The following is a 25,666-nucleotide window of genomic DNA, read 5'->3' as shown; positions in this document are numbered from 1 at the left end:
AATAAGAGACTACAACAAAAACAGCATCAGCAAACTGATAGTGACTTTTGTGTACTTATGAATTATGATCTGGGCACTAGTGTTCAAAGTGTTTTGCAGAGATTTCCTTTAAAACTCACACCAACTGCATGGATAGAAATTATTAAACTCATTTTACAGATGAGGAAACAAAGACCATTTAGTGACTCACCGTGTCACAAAACTAGGACAATGGCAAAGCATGGATTCAGCACAACCCCAGCCAGCCTGACTCCCAGGCTCTTACTGATAACATCACCTCTGAGCACCCTCCCCACCTTGTTCTATCCCACCTTGTTTTATCCTGTGCAGAGGGAATTTGCTTAGCACAGAAACAGCTTACCTACATAAGAAACATCAACAGGAGATTTAAAAATACGCAACATGTAAAGTTCTAAATACAATTCAAGGGAACAAAATAGAATAATAAAACATTTAAAACCAGTTCCAATTAAACAAAAATCTTCCTCCTCTAGAGAGGATGGCCATCCTCTCTGGTAACTTTCAGCCTAGATCAATACTAGAGCAGGGAATACCCATAATGACAACCTACTGATCCTGACAGCTATGACACATGCAAGGTTTCCTGTGCTGCAGGGTATTTATAAGCACTAGAGCGCAGAACCTGGGCTCTTAACCACCATTCATCCCAAAATCCTGAGTGCACTCTAACTCGGAAGCCCTAAGGGGCAACGGGTGGGACAGAACGAGAAGACCCACAAACACGTACTGTTCCTTTTGAAATAAGTCAGGGCACAGCCATGACCCACACACGCCAGAGCCCGGCGGTCAGCTTACCGATGAGGCCCTTGGCGGCACTGGGTGTCACGGCTATGTGGGCAGCCATGGCGGCGGGTTTGGCTTCCTCTGCGGTCACGGCCGTCATGCTGCTGCTGTCCGCGTCAAGGGAAACGTCCTTACCCCCCCTTCTCTTGATCGTGCCCGTGTCCCCTTCCGAGTCCTCTCCCCAGTACCCCGTGGACGAGGCCCAGCTGGCCCGGGACTGGGCCTGATCGAGACTCTCTCGGCTCTGACTCTGCCTGCTGTACTTTGCACTGTGGTCGGGAAACATGATTTGGTCCATATGGCTGCTCGAGGCCCACAGCCCTGCGGCGTCCCCTGGGTAATCGAAGTGAGTGTGCCCAAAGGGCAGCGTCTCCCAGCTCCTCTGGTGCTGGATGGTCTGGATGTTATCATGGGAGCCGCTCGAGCAGGACGTCCAGCTCCCCCGGCCGCTGTCAGCAGCGTCCAGGGAGGCTCGGTCCCCCTGGTCCTGGGAAAGCTCCTCCGTGCTGGGGGAGGAGATCACGGTGGCCGCAGCGTACAGGCCCCGGCTCTCAGACAGCGGCGCACAGGACCTAGGCGGCCAAAGGAAAGAAAAAGGAGAAAAGAAGAGAAGGGGAGGGGAAAAAAAGAGCAAGATTAACTAATCAATCTACAATAAGACCCCTTTTTCCCTCAAAACGTGGCTTTCTTTCCTCCCAGGAAGGGTATGAAGGCTCCAACGGGAGCAGCCACTCTGCCCTGTTCATCCTCCCCCTGGCCCCTGCGATGTCAGCACAACATCGGCCCAGGGGGAAAAGAGCAACCAGTTGCTTACAATAAAGGAAGCTTCTCCTTACAGGGCTCACCGGAGTCTGATTATTTTGGGAGGGCAGCTCATACAAAAGGACTGAGACACATCCCAGAGTTGCCCCCTGCCCTCAGCACAGAGAAACAGGTCCCGGTGAAGACCAGCCCTAACTTGAAGGCATTCTGCCTAGGCGGCAGAGATGGCACAGTGCTCTCAGGAAATGCTGAGCGTCAGAACTGGGGTGGGAGAGCACCCACTGCCTAGGCATCACGCACAGTAAACAGCAGTGCGTGTGTGGAGGAGAGGAGCCCCTACCCCAGGCTGTACTGGTCAGGCTCCACCGCCGGCCGCCTCTCCAGCCGGCCCGAGGCCAGGCTGGTCTCCACGATGCTGACCGACGGCCTCTGGCGCCGCTCGTCAGGCAGCGAGACGGGCAATGAATCGAAGGAGGAGTTGCTGACGATACTGGATCTCGAGGAGATTTCGCTGTGGCCGGAATCTGAGAAGTTATCCACGGTGCCACTCGGAGCCAAAGTGTAGCCTGCGTGGGGACACACCAGTCCTTAGATGCTGCGGGTTCATAGCGTCCACAATGCAGGCTACAGAAGCCACCACAGAAGTGGGGACTAAACACTCTACTTGTGAACTGAGATATCACAAACTTTTACTCAAAATGAATTTTAGCATGTTTAATGAAAGTTTAGAGAGGAAAAAAGAAAATGCCGTTATATGAGCCAGGAACTAATGCAGAGATCATGGCATGACCCGACTCATCTGAGCTCTCTTAAATATAAATTATACTACACCTGTCTATACAAATGAAACTATGAAGAATGACTAGGATCATATTTAGAAGTATGTTTTTTTTTCCTCAACCTGAAAATTGAGCAATTTTGCCTTATTTTTTTTTAGAACTTTATGGCAGAGAATAACTCCATTGGGAATATCCACATTAAAAGTGGACATATAGGAACTGAAGAAGCTATCTTTGGGTTTTTACTGTTTGATTTTTCAACATTAATAATGTACTGAATAAATCACATAAAAGCCAACTGTTTTGAAGGATACAATGTACAAAATCTCCACTTTCTCCCTGGACCATCACTATGTCTAAACAAATGCCCATTTTCTGGTATGAAGGACCCTTAACTCTCCTTTGTTGCTAAAAACAATTCTGAAAGTCACAACGAAAGAGAGGCTTGTCTTGACATTTTTAACAACAACAAAAAATCCAAATCTTCCTTCTCAGTACTCGTTTCTATTTTAACATTACTAAGAAGCTAATGCTACTTAAAATACTGATTTTATATGATTATACGTGTACAATGCAAAATTTTCAATGCCACCTAATTAAAAAAAAATGAAATCTAGAACACCTAAATGTTGCTAATTACTCTCTAAAGAGAATTTTCTCATTGTTTCAGTAAATTATGAATTCCTGATTTATTTTTTAAAGGTTGCACAGGTCTTGATATGATTTAATGAGTCCATCTATGAAATGTCTTTTATAAACCACACTACGGGTTCTGACAGACAAGATTTCCTGAACAGTCTGCCGAAAAAACACCTGAGAAAACCGTCACTCAGGTGGTGCCCTGCACACGTGGAGGGAGGGACTGTTCCGTTTTCCTCAGCTAATGAGACGACGCCTGTCCTTCCCCCTGGTCCTGGGTTGTAAACCCCACCTATCCCATAGGTCCGTGGTGCACTGTTATTCTTGTTACTGTTCTCACTTCCAAGAGAAGAGGAGGAGCTGGTTAAATCCAACTGCCCGGAGCCAAAAGATCTCCGCTGACTGCCACTGCCACCTAACAATGGATGAGAGGAGAGTTCAGACACACCCATTGAACACAGACTACAGACTACAGACCACAAAAAATGCACAGATGTCCAAAAAAGCTAGGAAGCCAAGCAGGAGCAGTATTTGTTGTACAGTAAAATCTCACAATGGATTAATCTCTTTGGCCTTGTCTAGCGAGAACAGTCTGGCCGTTTATTATGGACTTAGGCCCATTCAGTGAAAGGGTAGGCGGTGGAAGTAATTCTGAGGTTAGGCAGCAGAGAACTACCTAGTATTTTAAGATAAGAAAGCATTAATATTGGAAGGAAGGAGAGCCTGAGTGCCTGAAATGTAATCTCTTTAAAAATAAGATAAGATAGCAACAAAAAGGATAATCAAGACCCGTGTTAATACAATGAAAAAATAAATCAGGAATATATTAGTTTTTCTTATATTTTTATAGCCGTACTTCATAATTAATGCTATATAATCATATTTAGTTAGAACTGTTAGTATAAAAAGAATTATTCCCACACTTATAATCAGTAAAAAGTGAGTAATAAAAAGTATAACATTACTAAAATTGAATTTTATATAGTTACATAAGCTTAATGCTATTTATAGTTATAATAATAAAGAATACCGAAATTCTTCAAAATTTATAAACTGAGGAGAAAAAAATCCATTGGGTGTTACACATCAGGTTGCTTTTGTTTTCCTGATTGCACCCTGTGGGCTTGAGGAACCTTAGTTTCCTAAACAGGGATGGAACCTCGCCTCAGCAGCAGAAGTTCGGTGTCCTGACTACCGGACGGTGAGGGAATTCCCAAGGTCATTTTAAGTGACTGTATTGGTCAGAAATGATGGAATCTCTAACTGGAATTTATCACGGCTCAAAGAACAGGTCACCAGGAAGGAGAACATAAGTCACCCAGTCACCTTTCCGTGGGGAGCTCTGTGGGGAGGTGGGCGGAGAGGAGAGCTGGGAAGACGTGTTGGATATTGTGTCTTCTGCTGGCCTCCTGTGGCGCTCCAGGCTTCCTTCTTCAGACAAAGAAAGAATTTTCTTTAAAGCTTGTGGAGAGTTGATGCCTGTAAGAGAAAGAACTTCAATGTGCAGAATAACCGGAAGAACCCAAACACCTTTCTGTGCTAAGACTTAATATTCTGTTCTGTTGCCGGCTGTCTGCAGTCTCAGAGGGCTGGGTGCTCTCCCCGGGTAAACAGAGGCACCGCACAGGAGGCACCAGGGACCACAGTGCAGCTCTGACGCCTGCGGGGACGAGAGAGGCTGCTTCCGGAATTCCACGCCAGGTTCTGACTCTTGGCCACCACATTATTCAGCAATATGTTGGGCAGCAATGAAGAAAAAAAAAAAAGACAATCTAGAAATACTTTAAGTTAGGATGAAAGCGGTGCAGCTCAGAATATTTATCAGAACTCAAGTTTGGGTTGGAAAGAGGTATTTTGGTGTTGGAAAAGCTAGCGCTTGGCAAGTGGGAGTGATAGCAGGAAAGGATTGAGCCAAGAGGCAAAAGGAAGTGGCAGGAAAGAGACTGAAGGAGCATTAAGGAATTCCACAGTAATATCTGATCAATAAGCAGATGAAGGAGCAGCAGCAGGAGGGGACCCTGCAAGTGCCAGGAACCAGAAGTTGAGGGAGGAGGTGTCCGGGGGGAGCCATCGAGCACCAAGTGCAGGATCAAGCAGGAGGATGTAAGGCAGAAGAAGAAGGATTCCATGTGCTACTTTCAGGTGATTTTTCCCCTAAAAACTATTTTAGATATGAGGAAGTCACATGAAGAGATTTTTACTAAGTCTGTAGCATTATTATGAGGCACTTCCAATTACCATATTTTGAACAACAAAAAGACCTAAGGGGAGGCATTAGAGGCTGAAACTACCTCAATTAATATTAGCTTTTATTTTTATTTTTTGGCTGTGCTGGGTCTTCATTGCTGTGCATGGGCTTTCTCGAGCTGAGGTGAGCAGGGAGTACTCTCTAGTTGTGGTGTGGTGGCCTCTCTTATCGTAGAATATGAGCTCTAGGACGCATGGGCTTCAGTAGTTGCAGCTCCCAGGTTCTAGAGCACAGACTCAACAGTTGGGGCATCCAGGCTTAACTGCTCCAAGGCATGTAGAATCTTCCCAGGTAAGGGATCAAACCTGTGCCCCCTACATTGGCAGGAGGATTCTTAACCACTGGACAACCAGGAAGTCCTTAAATATTTATTTTTGTCAGCTTGGGTCTCAGTTGTGGTATGCAGGCTTAGTTGCCCTGCAGTATATGGGCTCTTAGTTCCTTGACCAGGAATCAAATCCTCAGCCCTTGCATTGGAAGGCAGATTCTTTACCACTGGACCACCAGGGAAGTCCTTATGTTAGTTTTGATGTTCTCAGACTTAACAGAATCCATTAAAAAAGGAGGCAATGAAATTTAACCAAGATTTAATCCTTCATTTCACCTCACGTGTCTGATACTACTTTTCAATACAATCTTTTAAAAATCATTTTTCAAGCAACCTTTTAATTACACATACAAATAATAATACATACAGGATACATGAAAACACTAGTTACACTAAAGCTACATGAATGAACAGCTTTAATTTGGAAAAGAAAAATTCCCAGACAGCATCACACACAGAATGAAAAAGTGCTGCCTTTGAACAATGTAGATGGATGTGAAGATGCTATGCCTTATAAAACTCTGTTCCACTTTGAAAGTACTTTGATGACAAGGACATTAAAATAAAAAATGCAGGAAGGGGGACTTCCCTGGCAGTCCAGTGGTTAAGACATAGCCTTCCAATGCAGGGGTTGCAAGGTTGGTCTCTGGTCATGGAGCTAATATCCTACCTGCCTCATGGCCAAAACACCAAAACATAAAACAGAAGCAATATTGCAACAAATTCACTAAAGACTTTAAAAAATGGTCCATATCCAAAAAAAAAAAAATATTTTAAAAAAATTGTAGGAAGTATTCAGAATAAAACTTAGTTCATGAATGGGGGTGCTGGGTGAGCTCAGCAACTCCAAGTTAATATTTTATATCATGTGACTTTAAATGTTTGTTAAACTCTCTTAAGAAGACACATGACTATTTCATCCATATTCCTAAAGCTCATAAATTCAAATAGGCCTAAAAATATTGGAGAAAGTCTCCTTGGGAAACAGGGGGATGACTCTCCATTAGATGTGCCTCCATGTGGAATAACAGGCTATGTCCATATAAGAAGCAGAAAAGAGGCAATAGAGGTTGGCTTGCAGGGGACTTAGGAGTACAAGAATATTCAGAACAGGGAAGTGGAGGGACTTCCCTGGAGGTCCAGTGGTTAAGATGCTGCACAACTACCGCAGGGGGCTTGGTTTCCATCCCTGGTGGGGGAACTATATCCCACATGCCACACAGTGCAGCCAAAAAATAAATAAAATTACATTAAAAAAACAACACAGTGGGCAAAGGAACATTAATTCAGTTTATTTGTGATAGAGGTAGCAACACAAATATTTCGAAGAGGAAAACGTCCCATAAAGGGGAGATATTTCACTCTTCCCCAATTCAACAAATGGGACACCTGCTGATCAGGAGGAAGGAGCCAGTGACAGAGTACTCATGACAGGGCACATCGAGCATCGAGGACTCCCCGCTCGACGCGTGGACAGCCTGCAGCTCGCCGGGAACTATCCCAGTTACCAGTACCCTACTCTATCAAGAGTCAACTCTTTGCTGCCAGTTGTTTTTTAAAATTTCTTTCCTTTTATTGTTTCCTGTCACACAGACACACACATATATATATTTATACAGATAGAAAAATGAACTAGAACATTTTATGAAAAATAATTTTGTTCCATTTACATAAAAGGACTAAAGTAGTCCATACTTTACTTTTAATAGGAAAGATGAAGCTCCTTTAACTGGAGCTGTTTTCCTCCCAAGTTACAGAATCGATGATTCAACAAATGAGAGTTACGCCTCCAGACAAATCATTTCACTTAGAAATATTCTGCCTAAATTCCAGCAACTCACTGATCATAAGGTTAAACTAGTTTAAATATGGTATATGGGCAAAGCAGCTTCTGTACTTGTTAAAAGTTAAATGAGTAAAAGCCTCATGTCCTGTCACTGCCCCCATCGCTATGACAAATGAGCATGACTGAATGAGATGCTCTATAAGAACAGTCCTTCCCACTGGCAAAAGTAAAGTTTAACTTCATGGTCTTAATGTCTTATTAAGAGAGGGGCCAATCAGGGAAAACTCAGGTGTGTCAGATGACGATACCCAAAATAAGCACTGTTCCTGAGTCCCAGAAGCAGGTGGGGAATGAACAGTGCCAAAAGGGTGTGTGGGTTGTTTGCCTTTTTGTGGTCGAGTTGTTTGAGTTGTTTGTATAGAGTTTGAGTTGTTTGGAAATTAAGCCCTTGTCCATCACATTGTTTGCAAATATCTTCTCCCATTCTGTCAGTTGTCTTTTCATTTTGTTTATGGCTTCCTTTGCCGGCCGAAAGCTTGTAAGTTTGATTAGGCCTCATTTGTTTATTTTTGGTTTTGTTTCTACTGCCTTGGGACACTGACCTAAGAAGACGTTGCTATGATCTGTGTCAGAGAATGTTTTTGCTTATGATCTCTTGTAGGAGTTTTACGACTATAGGTCTTATGTTAAAGTTAAACATAAAGGTCTTATGTTTTGAGTTAAACTCAAAAGCCATTTTGAGGTTATTTTTGTGTATGGTGAGAGGGCATGTTCCAACCTCACTGATTTACATGGGGCTGTCCAGCTTTCCTAGCACCACTTGAAGAGACTGTCTTTTCCCTAATGCATATTGACTCCTTTGTTGAAGATTAACTGACCGCAGTAATTAACCCAACTTTGTAATTCACAATACTTTTAACAAAATAAATAAGTGGGGGAGGGGGAGGTGTGAACGGAGTCACCTACCGAAAGGTGGGAGGTCCTTTACGGGAACTTTCTTCCGTGAAGGGTAGAGGGACACGGCGGGAACCTGCAGTCCCTGGTTGAGTTTGTGCGGCGGCGGCGGCGGCGGCGGCTGCGGCTGCGCTTTCGGCTGCAGCCCCGCTCTCGGGGCCACTGGGGAGGTCTCCGACTTGACAGGCTTTTTGTCACTGGGATTCTTAGGCACTGGTAATTGTTTGGTTTGAAAATAGAACACAAAGTTGAAGAGGTTAGTGGCCACATGTGAGATAATTATAGAACTGCATCAGCGCTTTCTGCAGTTAGAATACAGAAATGTGTATCTTTTTTCCTGTTCCCCATAAAAAGGATAGAAACAAGGGCAGGGGGAGAATGTTTGTTACAGAAAAAAAAGCACAACAGGACAAGATTCACTTTATGAAGCTAGCCATCTCAAAAGATGATTATACTATTAAGTACCACATTAAAAAAAAAGTGTGGATCGTTTAATATGCTATAAGTATGTCTATAAAAAACCCAAATATATTATAAAACCGTAAAAGGAAAATTGTTAGAAATTATTTTCCTAAAATGGTACCCCAAATTCCATGATATGTTTTCAGTTAACAGATAATATTAGCTACAATCTTTTTACTACCAAATTCTCTCTCCTATGGGTTAGAATGATCTATGTTGCTAACAGCACTCAATACTGCTTGAGTATTATGCTGAGTGTATGATTCCACGGCAGATAGAAGGCAAGCCAGTTTAACAGGGCAATCACATGCTGTATTTAAAGTGTATTAATATTCAAGACAACTCAATGACATATTTGACTTCCTCCATTTTACACATAAAGGAGCTTAAACAACCTACCTACGGTGACATTGTTAGGACAAGGAACAAACAGGATTTTAATTCAGACCAATCTGACTGCCAGGGACAAGCTCTTCACCATGATACATGGTACCTGGGTAAATTTACTAATATAATAACCTGAATCTCCTCAATTATCTAACATTTAAACTCTGTAGAAGGTATCTTCAAACTTGCCCACTGTGGTTTAGTTGCTAAGTTGTGTCTGACTCTTTGTGACCTCAGGGACTGCAGTCCACCAGGCTCCTCTGTCCATGGGATTCTCCAGGCAAGATTACTGGAGTGGGTAACCATTTCCTCCACCAGGGGATCTTCCCAACCTACACATCGAACCTGTGTCTCCTGCACTGACAGGTGGATTCTTTATCACTGAGCTACCAGGGCAGCCCTAAAAGATCCCAAAGTGTCCCAAATGGAAAATGCCTCCGTCTTACAAATACAAATGCCAAGAGAAAGAAAGCAGCCCCCATTTCTGACCAGGGCAGATCTATGCACTAGGCTGAGGTGTGGTTCCCTGTGGAGCAGAATTCCTGCCTCATGTGGTAGCTGAACTGACTGCTGGGTGCTTTCCAGGCTAAGGGGTAAGGGGCAGCTAGCACACCTCGGTCTCTGCCCCTCCCAGGCTGCCCATCACTTTGCAGGTATCTTTGTGAGAAAACAAGGCATGGGAATGGGAGCTGCATCCGCCCATGCGTCCCTTGCCTGCACCCTGATGGCCCTGGGATGAAACCAAATAAGTCAGTCACCCTGAAGTAGTCTGTGGTGTCGTGGTCTCCACGCTAACCCCAGTGGACACGAGCCCAAGCCCAGGACTGCGCTGTGTGCTGTAATTACAGGAAAGGCTAGCGTGTCTCAGGATGCTATGTGCCCCTGCACCCTGCCCTGCCGTGCTGGCACAGGAAACCTATCTGCATTCCAGCCGGACCTGCAGCCACTTTAAGGAGAAACTCACGTGTGTTGGTGGCCGGCTCACACTGCAGGGATAGCGTCTGAAGACTTTCCTCATCCATCTCGAGCTCCAGATTGGACAGGTACTGCTTCACTTTGCGAGCCATCTGGGCATCTTCGTATAGCTTTTTGGCATTAAGAAAGGAGCTACGACGCACCCGCTTTTTATGCCCACCTGTCTGAGCAACGTCTAGCACGGTTGCGTTTGTACTACCCTGGCTGAGCGACCTGGAAGATGAAAAGGCAGAGATACAGCTCGCTCCAGCACGGGGTCACCATACCCACAGGAAATGTGCCAAGACTTCTCTAACAGTCTAGTTCAAGAGGCCATATGCCTCATTCTGGTAAGTAAACTGTCACAAAGGAATACAGAATCATATCATGTTCATATAGATTAACACATAATATATAGGTTAAAATGATTTTTTTCAAATTAAAAAGAATTCTCCATACACTATAGGTATACATACATGTTTGGTACTTGTTCTGTTCGAACTAAAAATTCTACTTTTTTGCCTCTAAAAGCATCCAAGGCAGTTCTCTTGTAGAAGCCAGCAATTAATAATTATTATATATAAAAGCTCATGCAAGAATACACAGTTACAATAATTAACAGTGACATTAAATTTACTTCTCCTAAAGGGGATGTCTTATATAGATTTAAAGAAATTTACCCACATGTTCACAATTGTTTTCTTATTGCTTGGGTTAAGTGTAGTGAGTTTTTCGAGTAATATGGTCAATTTGTTAATAAAATGGTCATGCAAATGTAAAAACACATGTACAGGAACTAGCATATGAGTTGTTAAGAATTATTTTTGAAAAGGACTGGTTTATAGAATGAAAACAGTAGTTAGTTGAGCTGTAAAAAATTTAGTTTTAACATGTAGGGGCACCTTCTGTATTACATAGATTCACTTCACAAAAATCTGTGCAACAGTATGTAAATTGCACAATTTTCCCTTCTAACATCCTTTCTCCCCTCATCCCAGGTTAGACTTTTCTCATTTCAAAACACACAAATTGTATTAAAATTAAATCTTTTTGAAAGCTCAGGAGTAAGGCCTGGCCTATGGTTCCCCAGAACAGTCATCAATCATTTCACAGCTCTCATGGGTCATGACCTCAAAAGCAAAAGCCCCAGTAGATTAAACTTGAAGTCAGTTTGCCAACTGAAATTCTGCTAGAGCAAGAGGGTTAAGAAAAAAAAAATGCAAAAATGCAAAGCGTCAGGAAACACAGCGGGTAAGAAAAACACAATGCCATGAGCAGGATGAGAACTGTGTGGGTGTGCCGTGCCGCCACCACTTACCCCAGACTCCTCCACTTCTTCTTCCTGTAAGTGAGAGCCGTGGAGGTTGAAGCATGGGTGTAGAGAGAGACAGAGAGATCACAAGCTCAGAAAGAAAGGACCAGACTTCTGGATAAGCAGTACTAGAAGCCCACAAACCATAAACTGCATAATTGCCTCACGCACACACACAACTGGACCAGCAATAGCTTTCTGGCTCAAAAGACAAATAAAAGTAAATATTCTGTTGTAAAGACTTCTTGTTCTCTCCTTCTCTGGATTCATCATTTCTGGCTACACTGACAGCTCAATCCATTGTGTGGATAGTGAGACAATACCACTTGGATCATTTATATATTTTAGTTCATACTATCAATTATGCCTTTTAGCTCTGCAAATCAGCATTCTGAAAAAATAAGAATAGTTGTGTCTCATGGTCAATGAACAGTGTCTGAGGGACAAACTGTTTTCACTGACAGCCCAACGTGTACCAGATGTGCAATCAGACAATCATTCTGAATTACAGCTCAATGGAGATTCTGTACACACCCTGATAAATCTCGCCACAGATGGGTGTATTCAAAACCTTCTCTCATTGATTAGGAAGCGCTAAGCTCAACCTTCTCTAACCCCAGGAACACTGCTGAGGGAGACACTCACCGAGTCCTGAACATGAGGGCAGGGTCCATGTTCACAGAGGCCATTCGGCCAACGTGACGGATTTCTTTCGCAATCATTCTTAGCTTCTCAAAATTGACCAGCCCGTCAACCTTGGAGTCATTCCCTGTAATTGGTAAAGAAGGAAAAGGGAATCACATGGCATTCATCCTACACTTCCACCAGTGGAGACAGAAACCTTCCAACTTATATACTCACCTTCGTGAAGGAACGTAAGATCCTTCTTGATCACTGGGAACAGGGGGATGATAGGAGGCTGCAGGTTCTGACTGTTGAGGACATTGCGGTATTTCGCCATGTTTCTGGAAGGATCAAACAGGTCTTGGAGATCTTGAAACAGCTTTTCGTATTTATTGGGAAGTTTCTCCCAGGTAGTTCGCAGTCTTGCCACTGGCGCCAGGTTTAGGCCACTGAGAGGGAAAAAAGATAAGTGGTATAAAATTAAGTGACTCGTCCTGTTGAAGGACGGTAAGAATGTATTGCTTATTTATTAACACAGAACACTTCTGCGTGCATGCTGTGTATACACAGGAATGTACAGGATTCGAAGGACTATTAATAATTCTGGGTAATGAGAACTGAAGATGCAAGCAGGGACAGGCCCTTGGAGTTCTCCTCTTTTCCCCTTTATAGCCTCTGGTCTATTTACTGTAGGCAGAACTACTATAGTGTCAAGTGTCACGAGGGCAGGGCTGTGTTTCACTGCTTGATCTCCATACATAAAGTACTTGGCACCGAGCAGGCATTTGATAAAGCAGATCAACAAATATCCTGTGACACTGGGTCATTTGTAGAGACGTGGATGGACCTAGAGTCTGTTGTGCAGAGTCAAGGAAGCCAGAAGGAGAAAAACAAATATCATATACTATTGCTTATATGTGGAATCTAGAAAAATGGTACAGGTGAGCCTAGTTCTAGGGCAGGAATAGAGATGCTGATTGTAGAGAACGAGTATATGGATATGAGAGGGAGGGGGATGAATTGGGAGATTAAGATCGACATATATTAATAAACACTACCATGTGTAAAATAGAGAGCTAGTGGGAAGCTGCTATATAACACAGGAAGCTCACCTCTGTGCTCTGTGATGACCTAGGTGGGGTGGGATGGGGAAAGAGGGGAGGGAGGTCCAAGAGGGGGAGGATATATGTATACTTATGGCTGACTCACTTTGTTGTACAAAAGTAACTAACGCAATGGCTGTAAAGCAATTGTACCCCAATAAAAATATGTGTGAGGATATATATATCCTATGGTAATAATTTAAAAGCTATAAGGACAATAATAGTATGATCAAATTCTTAGACAGAAAAAATGACTAATTTAACCATCCGCATCAATTTTGTTCATTGTTTCAGTCTGTATTTGCTTCCAGCCTCTAAGCACTTAGAGGAGAAGAAAATTAACATTTACTAGGCATCCATCTGCCTTGTGCAACTGACGGAACTCTATACACATTATACCATTTAGGTTACTTGATAACTCTTTTGGGTCATTGTTATTTTATACAGAAATAAATTGACATTCAGAGAAATTCAAATAATTTGCCCCAAGTCACAGAGCTAAAAAAAAAAAATGGCAAATACATATTTTCTGGGCTTTAAATCAGCATACAAGGTTGTTTTAAATTGAAGTACCGCTGATTTACAATGCTGTGTTAGTTTCAGGAGTACAGCACAGTTATTTGTCATATATATTTTTTATTAATACACTCACACACACATACATATATATCTGTTCTTTTTCAGATTCTTTTCTGTTACAGGCTATTACAAAATACTGAGTATAGTTCCCTATGCTATACAGTAGGGCCTTGTTGTTTATCTACTTTAAATATGTTAATTGCTCAGTTGAGTCCAACTCTCTGTGACCCCATGGACTGTATGTACCCTGCCAGGCTCCTCTGTCCATAGGATTCTCCAGGCAAGAACAGTGGAATGGCTTGCCATTTCCTACTCCAGAGGATATTCCCGACCCAGGGATCAAACCCAGGTGTCCTGCATTGCAGGCAGATTCTTTACCGTTTGAGCCATCAGGGAAGCCCATTTTATATATAATAGTGTATATATTTTAAACCAAACTCCTAAATTATCCTTCCCTCACCTCTCTCTCATTTGCTAACCATAAGTTTATTTCGTATGTCTATGGGTCTAATTCTGTTTTGTAAATAAGTTCATTTACACACACACACACACACACACACACACACACACACATATATATTTAGGTTCCACATATAAATAATACCATATGATATTTGTCTTGCTTTGTCTGACTTTACTTAGTATGATAAGCTCTAGGTCCATCCATTATAAGAGACTTTAAATAAAGGGTTACAATTAGGATTCAGAGAAAAAGAATTATTCCATGTGATGTAATTAAAAAACTACTACACTCCTACAATTGTATGGCTTTCCTGGATTGATATGTATTTTTTAACCTGCAAACCGAATCGACTCTTATGATGAACGTGCTCTCACCTGATGATTGCAAACATGGAGTTAAAATTCTTGCACTCCCTACAGTGCAGAGCTATCTTGATGAAATGCTTAATGATCTTCATCCTCTTCAGCTGGTTTATCTCCCGCAGAATCTCGGATGCCACCCAAAACGTCTCCTGGTTGATGACTTCCTCGAACGTCTTCAGGTTGGCACAGCTGGTTTTTGATTTGAGCTTGAACAAGTCATCGATGTACTCGGTGGGCTCGATGTTACGGAAAAGCTCGAAGTTGCGCATGGAGAGCTGCGTGGCCACCTCCACGGTGCTGAGCTGCAGCAGCGAGATCTGGCTCTCTCGCAGCAGCTCCTGTGCATCCTCGTCCGAGCAAAGGGTTTCCGTCTCCATGTTGTTTTTCAAGTAATACCTGTGAGGGACACAGAATCCAGAGCCTGAGCAGCAATCTCAAGACATTCCTGGAAGAACGGCACTGTCTACAGAACAGCAGTGAGGACGTCCCACTGAATGATGTGGGGACTCTGCTTGGCAGACGGAGGACGCAGTGACTCCTCAGACACCAGACCACAGAACGCCACCCAGAAGCCACTGATAGACGCAAACACGTCACACGGAACTGCATCTGCATCACCTGTAATCTGTTTCCTACGACTCTTCCCTTCCTTCTAGATTATTTTCTCTTTTTGTGTTGGCTAATAAGGACAGAAAATAGCTGAACTTAGATAATGGGTTTAAATAAGGAAATGGGATCCAAGCAAGGAAGAGGAAGAGATCCGACACAGAGTGACCACTCTGTTCCCCGGGGATTCTCTGTGACTTCTGGTCCACCCAAGTTCACCTATTTATTCAAATACCAACGAAACCTGTAAGCCATTTCCCTCTCTTTGATGCTATGAGGAGAACGATCCTAAGACGGATTTTGACTTTCAAATATCTGATTTTCACAAAAACCCTACACATAAGTGGGGTATGTGTTTCTCCTGCTTGTCAGATGAAGAAACAGGGGCTCAGAAAGATGAACACCAGCTGTAGAGAGAAAACTCAGGGTCCGTGCGCCTTTCTCTTTGTCAGCAACTTGTCCAAAGAGAATGCAGATGTTTACTCTGTGATTTTTTTTTTTTTTTTACTGATTTTATAGAAAGATGCTTTCTTAAGCCAGACCCCATAAAGGAAGAAGCAGAATGAGAATTGTGGTCCTGTCAAACTGGCCTTCTGCATATTTCGCCAAAGCCGACGTGACAGAAGACACAGACCTCGAGGCTTGACAGTAATAGATGTTCTCAGCTTTGATTACTCATGAAGCCCATGATGTGAATCCATTTATAATTTTGTTGAGCAATGACTGTGAATCAGAACTCTGCACCTCAGTGGAGATTTGGAGAACTCCATCATGATCATAGACAGATCAATGATATTTAAATCATAACGAGAAAAATGGATACTACCTACCAGAGTTGGGGCTGGTAATAAAGTGAAAGTGAAGAAGAGCAAGAAAGTTATAGCTGACAGCAAGAAAAAAGAAGTTCTGAATGAATTAAATCAGGTTTAGATGTTTAACACAAAAGGCAAGAATACAATGAAACACTCCATATGATGAGAAAAAAAGAAAAAATGTGATTTATGAAAACACTCGATTTTCAGAAAGTGCAAAACCTAGTCATTATACGAAAGTCAAGGCATAACGACTTTTCCAACTGTCACTAATTTGTGCTTTGAGAATATCAATGGAAACACCATTTGAGAGGCTGACAAAATCCCATACAATGTTTTCCTACAAATACAAGGCAGCAGAAGACCAAGCCCTGAGGCAACTCAGCTTTGGTTCCAGTGTTAAGAAGGATATTTCATTAGTATCGTGAACAATAATAGGCAGCTTTAGCCAACCACACTGTCACAGTTATCTCTACCTAAACAAATGAAGCTCCGAGAAAAGTCAGGTAGGCAGAAGCAAATGACACAGGAAGGTGGAAGGTGTATTGTGAATGTGCAACTCCCAGGAGAAGGGTGTGCCTTTCTGCCAGCCCCGAGTCCTGATGGGAGCATGAGCACCGCTGAGCAGCAAGGAACGGTCAGGTCACAGCGGCCTTGTTTTGCACAAGTTCCTAAGAGATCCTTGTGAGGGTCAACCATCTACAGTGTGCATTCCCTGTGATGTGGCAATGCTCAGTGAATGAGGGAAATCTTTTTAATCTTCAGGGATACTTATTTAAAAAACCCTTGCAAAGTGTTCACAGGCCTTTGGTATGGGTTTGAGGAGAGGGGGCAGAGAAATCCAACAGGACGAATAACGTCTACCTTCCGCTCAGCTGTATTCTGTCAGCAAGTTTGGACAGCTGATCCGGAAGCCTTCTTTGCTTGATCACTCCCTCTGGCGTGACAGAGACTTCACAGAGTGAGTACTGATCCGGGGTGGCGGTCACGGCAAACTCCCGGATGGCCTGGACAACCACTTCCTTCGCCGTAGTGTCCTTACTGATCATGATGTAGCGGCTTTGCTGGTCAGCCTTGAAAACCCTTAGCACTTGATCTGGCAAGTCTGGTGGAAAGAAGAGTCATATGTCAGTAGACAGGATTTCAGTACATGGTAATAAAATTAAACAAAGCAATGTGAAAAAAATTCTCAGAAAAGATAATGCTAAACTTCCATCTCTCCCTTACATCAACAATTCTTCAAAGATGGATTCAGTCAACATACAGGCACAGTGAATGAACACATTTGCCCTAGGATAACCAAATGATCCACAGACAAACAGATCTGATCACAATAGCAGCAGTTAAAGTTGTCAGCAGAAAGGAAAAAATTTAAATCTAAAGTTCATCTTTATTATATTGAAAAATCCAGGAAGCTGACCTAAAATATGCCTCTTACTTTTTATTTAATATGACCTAGTAATATCTGCAGGGTACCATGTTAACTTCATTTTATGAAAGGGAACATCTGAGAGATCCATTTGCTTGTGGGCAAACTAAAATAGTCTGAGTAATAATAATAATAAAAAAACCGGTTCCAACTGTTTGAAATTTACATTTATCATAACTTTTAGCATCTGACAGAGTCCATGCCAAAGCAAGAGAGATATACAAAGCATTGCCATTACATTAGGGGGAAAAAAACATAAAAAAACAAAATCATATGAGTGGTGCTCACCAGGAGTAGCACTGAAGTCTAAAATGCGATGATGTGACTGCAGTAAGTCAGGATTACTGGAGGATAAGGTTCCGCTGACAGGCAGTGCAGTTGGGATGTGCTTGGTCTGCCTTAATCCTACTATGCTATCATCTTGAGACTGACCAATCCCGATATCACTGGACCAAGAAGAAAGGTACAAAATAAATGATCAGCAAGTTAAAAAGTTATGGCTCACCAATAAATAGTGCACACAGATAAGAAATAAACTATATTTCAGAATACTAGCAGTTAATGTGCAAATATCATTAATAAATTTGATTGTAAATTACAAAAGCAACTACTGCTTGTGTATCCAACTCAAGTGCATGTTTCTCTAAAACCTTCATCTTTTTAACTAGATGAATCATAATGAGTATTAGTAGTTTCTGAGTTACAGACATATATTTAAGAAAAGATAAGCCCGAGTTAGTCATGGAAATAGAGTTAAGAAAAAGCACATTTTAAGAAAGGCATTTAGTCACTCAAATGATGACTTCTGCCTCAGAATGATAAGTTGTTTTATAATCTTATCTTTAAGAACTGAAGAAATTGAGTAAAATGAATGGAGGGAAAAAAGTCCAAACTGTCCCAATTTCATCCTCCAATGTTTCAGAGAGGTAAATGAGATCACGATAGAGTCAAATGTAAAGAAAGCCTGACACAGACATTATTTCTTAATTATATGGAGCATAAAAAAGTAGTGGTGCATGGTGACATTTCTTGGCACCAAAGAAGAGGCAGTAGAAATCCAATGACTCACTTTTACTTTTAACTTTCTACTTAAAATTTCTAGTTCTACATTTAAGCTCCAAGAGAAGTACTGCTTACTATCGATAGCTACAAACTCACTTCCATTTATAAAAGCCTGGGTATAACTCTTGAAACATGATTTAATAATACATAAAAACTATTTCTAGATTTGAAGGGCCAACTATTTCCAAAACAAAACATCAGAATAAAGCAGTAAGCACAAACACAAAATTAACTAGAACACAAGCAACTGGTTATAGTTCTAACCAATTTCTATAAGTATCTTGAGATGAAGAGAAAGATCATACTAAGGTTGAGACATGAATCAAGGTGTCATAAAATTAAGATGCAGCATCATTAAGTTTTTAGACATGACAACTTGATCATAATACCTACTACATATCATTTTTAATGGCTGTGCAAATAATAATAATAATAATAATAATCTAGCAGCATTCTTCTTATTTGGGAGAGAAATGGAAATCACAAAGGCAAATAAGTAAGGACAAGACTTGGGATGATGTTAGTATAAATTGTTAAAAACTCATACGTAAACATGGTCCAGAGATCCCACTCCTGGCCATATATCTGGAGAAAACACTAATCTGAAAAGACATATGCACTCCATTTACATTTACACTGCAGCACTATTTAGAATGGCCAGGACATGGGAACAACCTAAGTGCCCATGAAGAGAAGAATGGCTAAAGAAGATGTGGTATACAAACACAATGGCACCTTTCTTAGCTATAAAAAAGGATGAAATAATGCCATTTGTAGCAATATAGGTGGACCTTGAGATGAACATACTAAGGGAAGGAAGTCTGACAGAGAATGATAAATCTATTATATTGCTTATGTGTGGAATATAAAAAAAAATGATATAAATGAACTTATTTACAAATCAGAAATAGACTCATAGATATAGAAAACATATGGTTACCAAAGGAGAAAGGGGAGGGGGAGGGATAAATTAGGAGTCTGGAATTAACATATGCACACTACTATATATAAAACAGATAACAAGGACCCTCTGTATATAGCACAAGAAACTATACTCAATCTCTTATAATAACCAATGATGGAAAAGGACCTAAAAAAGAATGAATACACAAACATATATACATATAAAACGGAATCACTTTGCAGTACACCTGAAACTGAGAAATATTATAAATCAACTATATTTCAATAAAAATTTAAAAAATTCTTAGCTATATTCATAACAAAACTATATTTCTATTTAAGTGCACAGAGGCATGTATATGCAGACAAAAAGGATTAATGTCCTATGAAACATTAAAACATTCACATTATTGGTGGAATTTTATCTTTCAACTTTATAAAGCAGCCTTTACTGCCCAAAATATGAGATGTCACACAGGACTCGAGACGACTGCTGTGGACTCGGGTCAAAGACAGAGTCAGCTGGGCTCCTGCTGGTGCAGACACTGTCGGTACTGGTCAGACACTCTGGCCGTTCCCCGAGGGTGGCCTTCTTCAGACCCGTTTCCCAGCAACAGGTCACACCCAACACGGTGATCTAACACTCTCCTCTGACTTGTGTCTCTGCCATCCACAGACACAAGACTACTCCTGGATTGAAACTGTGTTAAAGTAAAGATCAGGCTCAGAACGGTCCACCTCTGAGCGCAGCCTCTTCCCGCTGGACCTCTCCAACTCTCTTTGTTCCTGAGATTTTTTTGACCTTGGTTAACTTTCTATGTGATCTGTTGGCTTATTCTCTTTCCTCGGGGTTCAGTAGTCTTTCTCCACTTACTCAACAACTGGACCTGAGCTCTACTGTCCTCTACTATCCTCCCTCCTCTTCTCACATCCCTCTGCCAGGCCTGTCCTTGCCAGGTGGCCACCGTCTGGCACCTTAGCTTCTGTGGTACTGATAATGTTTGAGAAAGAGACAGAGAGGAAAAAAAAACCAAAAAACCAGTATATCTAGAATATTTATCTGCTTGACTACTTTGATAAGCTTTGTTAGGAAAAAAAAAAATCTTTGTAAACATAAAAAGTGCTGATTATTAGGAAAGATTTGCAATTTCCAGGCAAGAATACTGGAGTGGGGTACCATTTTCTACTCCAGGGGATCTTCCCGACCCAGGGATGGAACCTGCATTATCTTGCATCTCCAGCACTGGCAGTCAGAGTCTTTACACCTAGCACCACCTGGGAAGCCCCAAGTAATGACTACTATTAAATCAAGTCTATATACCAACATAAAAGATCCTATAGTTTACTGAGCCGTCTTTTAAATATCATTATTCTTTTCAATTATATTACATATATAGATGATTTCAAATACTTTTTGTAATAAAATGTCTATTTTTATGGAGTTGCAATTGCTTTACAATGTTGTGCTAGTTTCTGTTGTACAACAAAGTGAATCAGCCATATGTTTACATATATCCCCTCCCTCTAGGACTTCCCTCCCACCACCCCGCCCTCTCCCATCCCACCCATCTAGTTCGTCAAAGAGCAGAGAGATCCAAATTTAAACTACAATGAGTTATTGTAAACTCACACCAGTCAGAATGGCGATTATCAAAAAACCTACACAATAAATGTTGGGGAGGATGTGGAGATAAGGGATCCTCTTACACCACTGGTAGGAATGTAAACTGATAAAGCCACTATGGAGGTTCCTTAAAAAACCAAAAACAGAGCTACCAAATGACCCAGCAATCCCACTACTGAGCATATACCCTGAGAAAACCATAATTCAAAAAGACCCGTGTGTAGCCTCAGTGTTCACTGTAGCAGTATTTACAATAGCCAGGACATGTCCACTGACAGATGAATGGGTAAAGATGTGGTCAAAATGAAATGTTTAAATGAGTCATATATATTCTTCAATGCAAATTATTTAAGATGTCTCCTCAGTGCTTCCAAATCAACAATCTATTTATCATCCTTTTTTCTTTTCCCTTTTCTAGATTTTGAGTATTTTTCCAAATACACATAATAATCTTATACACAGTATTCTCATCCTGTGTCCTTCGCCAACACCCTGTATCAGGGATGGATTTCATCTCAGCTCCTACATGTCACATTTCTATTAATACTCACCAGGGTCATGCTGACTTGCGTTAAGATTGTTTTAAAGGTTCATATTTAACTCATGGTCAGATATAACTCTTAAGTTTTTTTTAATTATTGTGCTGCTAATAATTCTACATTTAAGTAATTTTCTTATCCACTTAAAAATGAGTTTTTCATTATGAAGGGTGACTTAAAAAATCAATTTCTATTTTCTGTAATGCCAGCAGGCCTAATCCACTGTCTCTTAGAAACTTACTTGGTACAAACACACTCTCAAGTCTATAAATACTGCCATGTACACCCTGCTTATCCTTAGGACTCTGCTGTAGCAGTCATTTCTAGCTAATATGAAAGCATCAATCATTGCAGTTTAATAGGGACACAAGTTTGACATTCTATCCACTAACAGCATATTCTAGAACACAGCTCTCTAATCTTTGTATGAAATTTTTATCAGAAGCGGAATTAGAAAAAAGACTCTATAAAGTCTGAATGGTTATATGTATTGCTACTTTGTAAGACCTATTAGATCATGAAAGAAAGGAAAAAAATAACCCTTATGTTTTCAAGTTATCTCATATTACTGTAGTTAGAGGAATATATAATAAACAAATAAATTTTGGGCACCTGTGTAATTTAATATTTTAAAAAATTTTGACTGATGGTAATTGGGATTTATGGGGCTTCCCAGGTGGCTCAGTGGTAAAGAATCCACCTGCCAAGCCGGAGATGTGGGTTGGATGCTTGGGTTGGGAAGATTCCCCTGAAGGAAATGGCAACCCATTCCAGTCTTCTTGCCTGGGAAATCTCACGGACAGAGGAGCCTGGTGGGCTGAAAGAACTGGACACAACTTAGTTATTAAACCACCACCACCAACTGAGGTTTATAAAACATCCACAGACCTAGAAGAAGCTAAAGTGAAGAAAAAAGTGAGCAAACAAGCAAAGTTTTAAAAGTGTGACACTTGCAACTTTGTCTGGTATGAGCTGTTGGCATAAACGAATAGCCAAGAAGAGATTCAAGAATACACCTGGCACGCTGACTGCAGAGCCCACCAGGAGGAAAAAAAGTTCTGTGCTTGGTTGGTGACATCTCGTCAACAGTTAAGTAACTGAAAACAGGAGACGGAAGCAAAAAGAGAAAGGCAAGGGTAGATAATAGCAGCTGGGAGCCGCAAAGATGCAAAGACTCAGTTGGCAAAAGCGGATGCTGATGGTGGAACAGACACCTAGAAACAAAGAAACAAGAGCAGAAACAACCCCATCATGCCACGGGGAGACAGGAGTAAAGTCACATTCTTGCTTTTTAAAAGTCCAAATGAGAAATACAATAGTTCAAACAAAGAAATGCTAACTATCTCTAAGAAGATTGGAGTAGGCAAGCAAGTGGCTAAAATGGGATAAAAACAATTGTCCAGTTGCTTCTAAGATAGCTCTGCCATAAAACCTAAAACAATTTTTACACTCCTGAGTAAACATTACATTATTACCTTTGCTTATTATTTTAATACAATAATAGAATGCAGAGAAAATTCATACAGACACTTACTTATATGGTTTCTGTGGCAAGATACTGATCCGAGTCTTGTCAAGTATCTTTTTGAGCTTGTTCCTTCCCCCAACAGTGTTGGCTTTGCTTTTCTTATTTACTTTTTCAAGTCCTATCACTTGTTCTACATCTACAGCAAGATCTGGAATGGAGTAGCGACTGGCCTTTTTGATGTCTCCAATTTTAGGGAGGTGAGGGGCACCATTTCTCTTCTCTTCTGATAATCTTGTTAGAAGTTCTTTAAATACTAAAAAGGAAACAAACACAAAAAAACATCCAATATTGGATATCTGAATAATTCAAAGACAACTGTAGAACTTGGAAATAGACACTAAGTAGAGACTACAGTGATCAAAACTGCAATCCTTCAGAAAAATACTCCTACAAGGAATGAATGACACCAAAAAATCTGTTTTGTATGTTTTCTGCCACTTCTACTCAGAATAAGTTACAGGTATTTATTGACAGATTTTTATTCTTTACAGATATTTAAAATATTTATCAATAAAAAATCAATAAAATTAAATGTTATGGTCCTCAAGTAAGTAGGCTTTCATTTAGATCTAATTATATGCTTACATAATTAATTCTGTATCTATGCATTTTACTATAAATTTTCAATTCTTATGATGCTTGAATTATAAGCAATGACTTTTCATGATTAAGACATAAATGTTTAAAAAAATAGACCAAAAGGAGAAAAATGAGACTATGCAAAAAATGCAAAATACTTACCAAATAAATTGGTTTTCACAGTGATAGATAAATGTGTGTTATTTCTAAGAATTTCCATGGCTTTTGACAGCTGAATATTTTCAAAGTTTTGACCATTTACTTCTAGTATCTAAAAACAAAGTTATAAAATTAATTTCAGTTTCCCAATTGACTGAAGGAAAAGAAGATACCAGTGTTTACCATTACGTTTGCAACTAGAAATACCATACCTGGTCCCCTCGTTTCAAGCCCGCTTCTGTTGCTTTGCTAGCTGAATCTACACTGTCAACAAAGATTCCAAATCCTTTCTCTGAGCCTCCAAGTAAGATAAAAGGCAAAGGAGCTTCTCGGGATGGTTTTGTTAGCGTCATCAATCTTCTTTTTGCTTTGGCTGCACATGCAATATTTAACAGCCTTAGATGTCCACCCATTTTCTACAAGAGTTCAAAAAGAGTGGTTTCAAAGATGGGCTGAATAAAACGAACTTAAAGCTGTGATTTAAAGAAAAAAAAAAATCACAAATATTACCTCTCTTTCCAGATTATTTTCAAATTCTTCTAGAAATCGAGTCATTGCAGGATCTCCTTCAAAGTCATTGAAGTGATTATTCACCCACAATAATACTACCCGTGTAACCTGAAAAATCAATTAATTTTTAATGGGTTTTTTTCTTTCTAGTGCTAAAGATTTGTGTTTAAGGTCATTGCAAAAAAAGATATCCAACAAACAATTTACCTAACAACAAGGAACAAGAAAAACAATAACAAAACCTTTAGATTTTATTGATGAGGATAACTTTCTGAAAATATATATTAATACTTTAAATGTGGACTTTATGTTGAAGGATGGTAATTAACATATATCTTGCTTACTCTCAAAATATATTTGAAACAGGTCACAACAAAAACTAAAGGAAAAAAAAGAATCAAAATAAATTAATACACAAGAAGACAGAAACTTTAACATCTACAATTCTGCAGGAAAAATGAGTTGCTTTTTCTTACTCTGTTCACATGTTTTCACTGAGCCCTATACCTTTATACATCACAATACACACACTCAGCTATGGAATATTTGCTTTATACCAGCAAGAACTGTGCAACCTTCATTAGACTGTAAGTTCCATGAAGACAATCTTATCTGTTATGTTCTAAGGGCATCCTTAATATTTATAACAACACCTGGCTCAGAGTAAACTCTCAATAAAATTTTACCAAATGAAAGGAGTATAACTGCAACTTTAAATTAAAAAGCACTTGTTTTATTTTATATGAGTTTAACTTTCTCAATCTTGAATAATAAGATCAAAGAAATTTTCCATAGCATTGTTTTCAAGTATTAACTAACCTCTTAAAGCAGGAAAATGAAGTATGCTATTCTAGCAGGAAAGAAACAGATGTGACAATATGCACTTAATCGTTAAACTACAGTTAAAATACTGTTTACTGTTAAATACAGTGGGACAAAATATAGTATATAATCTGAGTAAACACTCAGGAGTCAAGTTGATATTTATATTAATTTTTTGTCATTTATTATCACTACTGACCATTTTTCAAGTTGAAGAAACCAAGATTATTGTCTCCCCTGAAACTATATCCTTAATACCTGACTTTTTCATAAAATTAAAATTTTGTAGCTGAGAAGCCACCTTAAAAGTCTACTAGCTGTATTCCAGGTTAGAAAAACGAGATTTGTAAATCATGAATTGAATACTCCAACTACCGCCAATACCTTTAAGATGCAATAAGAGCTCGCTGTGAGCCAGACAGTACCAAGTTATTCATCTTCACAACAACCCCAAAAGGACACAGATTACTATTTTACAAATAAAGAGGTGAGTGGCAGGAGGAAAATGGCAGAGGAAATACTCAAAGCAAGTTTTACAGCAGAGGAC

The 25,666-nt window shown here is 40.4% G+C and overlaps 1 protein-coding gene across 12 annotated transcripts in view; it reads right to left on the bottom strand.

The window, feature by feature from the left end:
- Window positions 1-25,666, bottom strand: part of RAPGEF2 (Rap guanine nucleotide exchange factor 2) — a 255,991-nt gene that overhangs the window by 4,663 nt on the left and 225,662 nt on the right. For 5 of the 12 annotated variants that reach the window (XM_043902314.1, XM_043902315.1, XM_043902321.1 and 2 more), the window contains 16 exons: window positions 24,298-24,405; window positions 24,000-24,203; window positions 23,791-23,899; window positions 23,056-23,302; window positions 17,682-17,839; window positions 16,829-17,069; window positions 14,559-14,942; window positions 12,277-12,488; window positions 12,061-12,184; window positions 11,422-11,445; window positions 10,114-10,337; window positions 8,313-8,513; window positions 4,311-4,463; window positions 3,277-3,399; window positions 1,907-2,132; window positions 817-1,376 (listed from right to left, as the gene is read on the bottom strand). In XM_043902314.1, the coding sequence (XP_043758249.1) occupies window positions 817-1,376; window positions 1,907-2,132; window positions 3,277-3,399; window positions 4,311-4,463; window positions 8,313-8,513; window positions 10,114-10,337; window positions 11,422-11,445; window positions 12,061-12,184; window positions 12,277-12,488; window positions 14,559-14,942; window positions 16,829-17,069; window positions 17,682-17,839; window positions 23,056-23,302; window positions 23,791-23,899; window positions 24,000-24,203; window positions 24,298-24,405 (3,298 nt within the window). The remainder of the gene's footprint in view (window positions 1-816; window positions 1,377-1,906; window positions 2,133-3,276; window positions 3,400-4,310; window positions 4,464-8,312; window positions 8,514-10,113; window positions 10,338-11,421; window positions 11,446-12,060; window positions 12,185-12,276; window positions 12,489-14,558; window positions 14,943-16,828; window positions 17,070-17,681; window positions 17,840-23,055; window positions 23,303-23,790; window positions 23,900-23,999; window positions 24,204-24,297; window positions 24,406-25,666) is intronic. The other 7 variants (XM_043902318.1, XM_043902319.1, XM_043902326.1 and 4 more) reach the window with 4 other exon arrangements.

The sequence above is a fragment of the Cervus elaphus genome, chromosome 5 (genome assembly GCF_910594005.1).
Source record: "Cervus elaphus chromosome 5, mCerEla1.1, whole genome shotgun sequence".
NCBI lineage: Eukaryota > Metazoa > Chordata > Mammalia > Artiodactyla > Cervidae > Cervus > Cervus elaphus.
The sequence above is the reverse complement of the archived record's forward strand: the minus strand, read 5'-3'. Positions and strand labels throughout refer to the sequence as shown.